The 7,951-nt window shown below is 39.1% G+C and overlaps 1 protein-coding gene across 1 annotated transcript; it reads left to right on the top strand.

Moving 5' to 3' along the window:
- Window positions 1-2,714: 2,714 nt before the first annotated feature.
- On the top strand, window positions 2,715-3,710 carry LOC121522533 (trace amine-associated receptor 1-like). Its single transcript, XM_041807060.1, has one exon. It carries the CDS (start codon window positions 2,715-2,717, stop codon window positions 3,708-3,710), a length of 996 nt encoding a protein of 331 aa, XP_041662994.1.
- The last annotated feature ends 4,241 nt before the right edge of the window (window positions 3,711-7,951 follow it).

The following is a 7,951-nucleotide window of genomic DNA, read 5'->3' as shown; positions in this document are numbered from 1 at the left end:
TTTTGAGACATCACCAGTATTTGTCTCACTTAAGTGGGTCTAATCCACAATTTCCACATACAGCTGCTGTGCTGCGACCCACTGGCGAATAGTACCACGGAAGATCTCTCCCTCTAAAGTCAATCAGAGCAGATCCCCTGTCCCCACTTCAGTCAGGTACAGGCGCGTCACTGAAGCATCAATCCGCTGTGCTTTGCTGGAGATACGCTGCAGGTCTATTTTCAGCGTCAGCAGCTGCCAAGCCGCATCAATCCCTATAAATCAGAAAGCTCCAAACAGGAAGTCAATAGTGTAGTGTCTGGTACTTTCAAAATGCAACACAATGCACGGAATCCAAATCGTAAATCATCACTGTATCAACATCACGTCTCATCCTGCAGTGAGAGCAAAGGGTCACCGGGACATGCTTCCAGTGGGCGAGGTCACTCACAGCAAAACCATGGCACTGTGGAGTGGTGCATCTGCGGTGCAGATGTTGTGTATGGGAACTGCTGGTTAGCTGTGCTATTTCCAGCTTGTAACCATTGTTTGTGTTTGCTAGTTTGAACATGACATTGTATGGTGGAATATACTGGAAATATACACTTGAAGTTTGGGCAAAATGCAGCACATACATTAGTTATGAAGAAATGTTTTTCCTCTTCTGGAGCTCTACAGAAAACACTGAATTCCAATGTTGCATGATAGCTAGTCTATGCAGCAGGTCCAGTCAGCCCTCTGAGATTGATAGCCAAATGTACCAACAAATCAGGAGTGAGCTTTGACATGCAGTATGTTAGTTATGTTTTCTATTGGTCAAATAACAGCTGTCTTTACAATGACAATGATTAACGTATATACAGACAAAGTGGACGTTTTTCAGGCATGGTGCATGTTGCATTGTTCTGGTATTTCACTATTTCCATTGGCTAAAGTCAGGACAGGGCTGTTCAAAAACAGGACATATTGGTGTTTTATTGTTTTTTGTCAGGACATGGGACACAAAGCCTGATAACGATACTGTCCTAAGTAAATCCAGAAACATGGTCAAGCTCACAGGCCTTTGGTTAGCTTTGTCTGAATGACTGCAGAGGCATGATAGCTGTACAGAGCCTCATTTTAGTGATTTAATTTCAGTAAATAGTAATTTAATTAGCATGTCACATGTGGAAATGCTATTTTAATGCTGTACTGTGACAGATAATGTTTTCTGTTGTTTTTAAAGTTCAACAATAAAAAAACAAAATAAAAAGAACCGGTCTCTCATTTAACAAAAAGCTATATTTTAACTGACAAACTACACTGGAATGCTCAGGGAGTGCAGAATATAGTCACTGTTTTACCCCCCACACCCGCCAAAAAAAGATAGGCTAAACAATGTCATATTCTAAACAACAAGCTAGCAAGCTGATCCTGCCATAAAGTCTTAAACTGGAATGCTGATTTTATCTCTCACTGTACTTGAGGTGATGATTTGGCAACTGCATGGTGGGCAAAGAGCTGGTCTTAAAATTCTAATTAGATTATTTGTACATAAACACTAACATGATTTAGATTCATAAACAGATTTTCCATGAGCATGTACACAAACCTAAGGTGAAGTTTGAACACCTTAGTTTTGAAACATGAAGATTTGAGGTAGTCAGTTCACACATCATTCAATTCATGTGTGTCAATTGTCAGACTTTCTCTGAACTTTAAATCAAATGATTAAAACTTTCAGTTGTCCTTAAACTCATTGTTGGATTGAGGAGGAATATTCATCCTTGTTGCCTTGTGTTTCTGTGCCTGCTGGGACAGGCTGTCCAATCTTACCCCCTGAAGGTCTTTTATTTAACCTCTGACTTCACTGGCCTCAGAGAAAGAGAGTTGTTTTAGTGCAGCCAAACACGGATGTGGCAAATCCTGCTCTGCTGGCTGTACTATCCAGACAACCATGGAAGGTTAGTCATGTGTTATTTATGAATAGTGATGGATGAAATTATTAACAGTATTTTCTTTTATTGAATGAGCTGACAGATGGCTGACTGAAAATGATTTTACTCAGAGATTAGATGTAATGCTTTAGAGAGCAGGTTTGCAGAAACATCATGCAAAGGTGTCCTGGACCATCCATCTTCTTTGTTTTCACAGGTTTCAACATAACTTAATTGTGAAAAACACTTCAAGTCCAAGATATAACTCAAGAGTGCATCTTTCTTGCTGCCAACTGCTCTGGTTGCCCAGCAACAATCTTTAACAATCATAGGTATTAGTGCAATGCCTATGTTGTTGTAAGCTTATGCACAATAATGCAAGTAAATATTTCTTCCCCTTTTGTTTTTCAGTATAATGTCTTAAGAGACAGAATCTGCTTCCTTTTTACCTGCCAGCTTAGAGGACAAAGAGCATTCATTGTCATTTTAAATGTATAATTGTGTGCTCATGCTGTGTTCTTTTTTATGTCATGATGATTTTGAATGTTTTTACTTCTGGTTTTACCATCCACTGGACTCTAACTTATTTTCAGCATTTTCATAATCTATGTATTGTCAGCCTGAGGGATTTATAACATCTAATCAATGTGTGTTTTACTGCTGATTGAAAAGCAAAACCTCCTTTCCAAGGGACTAAAAGGACGACCTTGAACCTTGAAGAGAAAGAAGACAGAATTTTTTTTAAAGTGTATGGAAATGCTGTATGTATTATTTTAATTCATTCCTGATTATTTAGAAATAATTTTCCTTTTCAAAGAGATGGAGCCAGAATTCTGCTTTGAGTCCAGAAACAATTCATGCTTGAAGAAAAACTCTCCCATGCCCCTACGTGTCACTCTTTACTTCATTATTGGGGTCATAATCATTCTAACAGTGTGTGGAAACTTTCTGGTCACTTTCTCTATTGCTTATTTTAAGCAGCTCCATACTCCAACCAACTACCTGATTTTATCTCTGGCTCTGTCTGACCTTCTCTTAGGTGTGTTTGTCATGTTCCCAACCATGATTCGACTTGTAGAGTCTTGTTGGTATTTTGGTGACTTCCTCTGTAACGTCTGCTTGAGTTCTAGTATCACACTGGGTACTGCATCAATCATAAATCTGTCGTTCATTGCTGTTGATCGATATTATGCTGTTTGCCACCCTCTGCTTTACAGAACAAGAATATCTACTAATGTTGTGTTGATCATGATCTTTATCTGTTGGACTGTTTCTCCCATTTTAGGCTTTGGAATAATTTTCTTGAAGATTAATATTTTGGGAATTGAGGAGTTTTACTACAACCATTTTGTCTGTGAAGGACAATGTACTGCTATTCATGGTAAACTTTCAAGTACAGTCTCATCCATTGTTTCCTTTTACCTGCCAGCAGTAATACTGCTCGGAGTTTATCTGAAGATTTTCCTGGTGGCACAGAGACAGTTTAAGAGCATAAAGAATGCAGGCTGTGTGAGCTCAGTAAAAACGTCGAACAAAAGCCAGACCAAAGCCACTAAAACACTGGCTATTGTAATGGGGGCTTTTCTTTCTTGTTGGACTCCATTTTTTGTCTGTGTCATCACTAATCCTTTTATAGGTAACTCAGTATCTCCAGTATTGTTTGAAACATTAGCGTGGCTGGGCTTTTTGAATTCAGCCATGAACCCTATAATATATGCGTTCTTTTACAGTTGGTTCAGAAAAGCATTTCAGTTGATAACATCAGGTAATATCTTTAAATCTGACCTTTCAGAAACAACACTTTTCACTGAATAAACTGATGAATTAATTAGTTTGGAAAGTTATTTATTATTTTTAAGAGCCTCAGCCCTCCTGTTCCCAGGAACTGAGGCATTCCTGTGACCAAGAGCTTCAGTTATCCATCCCTGTCTCTGCAGAGCACTGTCTACCCTCTGTCCTCGCTGAGCGCCTCCTGCTTCCTGTTTGCACACCACACTTTTCAGATTTTCATTTGTAAACATTTTTTAACGTCATGTATAATTTTCCTTCCATTTCACAATAATGTGCCGCTTTATATTCCTCTGTCACACAAAATCCCAATAAAATATATTTAGGTTTGTGGTTGTAACATGAAAAAAATGTGAAAAAGTTCAAGGAGTATGAATACTTTTGCAAGCCACTGTGTAACACATGGTTTCCCAACAACAGAATTGTGGCTAGTGGAAACACTGAGTGGCTAGTAGCCATTAGCCACAGTGGCAGGTGTGCAAAAAAAGTTAATGTCCAGCCCTGATTATGTGTAAGCGTACACATGCACGCACCACAGTGAGCTGGTCACAGACAATAACTACCCCACCCTGCTGATCTTGATAATACAGTACAGGTTCTAAATTCCTTAGATATAATGATGCAGTGGTCTAAGCAGGACATCAGAAGCAGATCAAAGTATGCTCATTAATAACCATGGGAGACTTGAGACTCGACTTGGACATGCAAAAATTACTTGTGTGCATCTCTGGTGGGAGTATTATACTGTTGCAAGGGTTCAGTGCATCTGGAAATGGGAACTTTGTCAAGGTGGAAGAAACCATGTAGCAAGAAGGATATGTGGAGATTTAAAAAAAAAAAAAAAAAAAAAAAAAAAAAAACCTGAAGCAGTTAGCAACAAAATTGGATCTGGGTCATTGCTTTGTCTTCCAACATGGCAACGACCCAAAACAAATGTCACTACCTTCAGAAGACCAAAGTGAGCTTTATTGAGTGGCCTACACAAAGCCCTGACTTAAATCCCATTGAAAATCTGTGGGGTTAAATGAAGACCAAGGTCCATGCCAGAAGGCCATCACATCTGGATGGAGGAGTTTGAGAGATTCACAAAAGAAGAATGGGCTGGGATTCCTCAGAAGACGTGTCAGAGACTTGCTGAAAACTACAAGAAGCGACTGCAGGCTGTTCTACATCAAAAAGAAGACACTACTGAGTATTAGCACTAGGGGGGCTAATAATTGTGACCCTGGTAGTTTTTAGTTTTTGTAGAATATTTTCATTTCTGTGTGCAAAGTAAAACAATTTCAGCATCCAAAATAGAAGCAATATGTTTGAAAAAGCTGTGCTAAAGATTATTTTCTTTGTTTAACTGCACTTGAGAAATTTGTTTAAATCAATGACATTTTCATAGGAGGCCTATTAATTTTGTCTTCATGTGTAAGTTGCAATAGGTTAAGACTGCCAGGGACATTTATTCTTATGACTAAAATATACAGGCTCAGTGTGGTGACAACACTTATCCCAACTATTGTACCACACTTCCAATGAACCCACAACCTAACCATGAGACTTGGTGGATGGAGGCAGCTCATATATGTACAGGATGTTGTCAGCACCTTCCTTCAGAGGTGTTAGGTCAGTTTAGGCCCATGACATCTCAGGATGCTGATAGATTCAGCTTTCACCCACACCATGATCATTTCCACAGATATTGAGCACAAAGAGACATACCAACTTTGTACTCAAACTGATTTTGTGATGGTAGCATCAGTTGGAATACATCTAAACAAAAGCTTTTAAAGCTAGCAAGCTGATCCTACCAAAACCTCATAAACTGATATATGAACTGAATACTGGTTTTATCTCTCACTGTACTTGAGGTAATGATCTGGAAACTGCATGGTGGGCAAAGACCTGGTCTTAAATTCTACTTAGATTATTTTTACATAAACACAAACGTGATTTATTATTATTATTATTATTATTATTTAGATTTATACACAGATTTACAATGAGGAAGTCCACTAAGTTGTAGTTTGAACACTACACTCATTTCTAGTTTGGTATTTTCATTACGTTGGTTGACAAAAAAAAAACTAATGCTGGGCATAGATTAATTTTTTTAATCTAGATTAATCTCATTGCAATCCTGTAGTTAATCTATATTAATCTAGATTAAAATGCTAGATTTGAATTTTACTGAAGACATTAAAAAATGCTTGACCTATATAAATATTAAGGAAAATGCATCACAGACTGCTTGAGAACACCTCGCTTGCTCACCACTGAACCCTCACTTTAAACACCAAAGTTTGCTCATTTATCATGTGGATTTCAACAATGGAAATATAACAAAGAGATGAGTGAAGGATGATTCAGATCAGCGCCTGTTCTCTCTCGCTCACCGCCGCCCGACTCTCCCCTCTCTCCCTCTTTCTCTCTCTCTCTGAACCTTACTTTAACACCGTAGTTTCCATGATATCAGTCATGAAAATCTAACAGATAAAGGCATACATTTGTAGCCTACTCACAGGTCATAACAGAGACAGAATTAAAAAGTTGTTCTCCATCTCGCCAACTTGTTTCAGCGCTGTGATGCATGAGCGTGTGCTGTATGAAGCTCTCTGTCAGGATGGATCCAGCGGGATTTTAAGGTGCTTTCATATTAGACCCAGTTGATTCGAACCGCGCTGCAGCGCGATTCCTCCCCCTCCCCTTTCCCCCGCAGGCATGCTTTCACACTAGCAATATCGAACCGTGCCCTGGCGCACTTGCGTATTTACTCGGTCTGAAACAGCAGGTGGCGGTACGCACGTAGTTGGTTTACAACCCCGCAAAGGAGGAGAAAGGAGAAGAATATTGTTTTTGTTTTGACCCGGCAAAAAGTCCATCACGCATCCATGGATGATAAAATTACCTTTAAGATGCCAGCAGTTTCGCTCTTCGTATCTGCACATTTACGTGCAGCTCAGAGGATTAAATGGGCTCGTGCTGCAAAGATACAGCAGTTTTTGAGGTGACAGGAGACTTTTATTGCCTTTGCATCTCCTCTCATTGACTCCAGCCTGTGTTCATCTGTAAGGTGAGTCACAGCAGACCATTTATTGACTGGATTCTGATGATTTCCGCCCTTTATTGAGGAAAAATGTGAACAAACTGCTGCGCTGTTTAAAGAAGTTTATTTTTTACGATGATGTCATAAAGCTGGTACTGCGCTCTGTCCCAGCGCAACCTCTGGTTTGTGCTTATGTGCAAACAACATGTAATATCTACTACTGGTTGTAATCACACAGCCAAGCATCCACTCTTTATTAAAAACAGACGTTTTCCAGTTCAGTGGAGCGTAAGCCTGCTCACAGCAGACCCAAACCTCCGCCCTCCTCCCACTAGAAATGACTGGAGGCGTGTTGGTAGCCTACTACATGTGTTTGGCGGTGTGTCTGTAAGCCCCTTTAGTGAAAAGATTAACGTGCGATAATTTTCTTATCGCGCAATAAGAGTCTCCTGAGTGTTTGTTTTTCTGTGCCTGCTGGGACAGACCGTCCAATCTCACAACCTGAAGGTCTTTTATTTAACCTCTGACTTTACTGGCCTCAGAGACAGGAGCTCTTTTAGTGCAGCCAACTACAGGTGTGGCAAATTCTGTTTTGATGGTCAACTAAAACCATTTTACTCAGAGCTTATACTGAATGCTTTAGAGAACAGGTTTGCAGAAACATCCTGCAAAATCAGAAAGCAGAGGGCTTGCTTTTCTTTAACAACCCCTTAGACAAAATTTTAAATCTGAATTTTTGTCCTGAGAAATATGCCTATTTTTTTCAGATAATGTCATTGCAATAACGCAAGTGAATACTTATGCCCCTTTTGTTTTTGAGTATAACTTAATATTAAGTGACAGAATTTGCTTCCTTTTGACAGCTGACCGGACAAAGAGCATTCGTTGTCTTTTTAAATGGTCTTTATTTTGTCATGATTATTTTGAATGTTTTTACTTCAGGTTTTACCATCCACTGGACTCTAACTTATTTTCAGCATTTTCATAATCTATGTATTGTCAGCCTGAGGGATTTATAACATCTGATCAATGTATGTTTTACTGCTGACTGCAAAGCAAAATCCTCTCTCCAGGGACAAAAAAAGATGACCTTGGACCTTGAAGAAAAAGAAGACAGAAAATTTAATTTTAAAAAAAGGATGGAAATGCTGTAGGTATTATTTTAATCCATTCCTGATAATTAAATATTTTCCCTTTCAAACTGATGGAGCCAGCATTCTGCTTTGAGTCCAGA

This window comes from Cheilinus undulatus, linkage group 2 (genome assembly GCF_018320785.1).
Source record: "Cheilinus undulatus linkage group 2, ASM1832078v1, whole genome shotgun sequence".
Taxonomy (NCBI): domain Eukaryota; kingdom Metazoa; phylum Chordata; class Actinopteri; order Labriformes; family Labridae; genus Cheilinus; species Cheilinus undulatus.
Note: the sequence above shows the minus strand (reverse complement) of the source record. Positions and strands in the feature narration are given on the sequence as shown.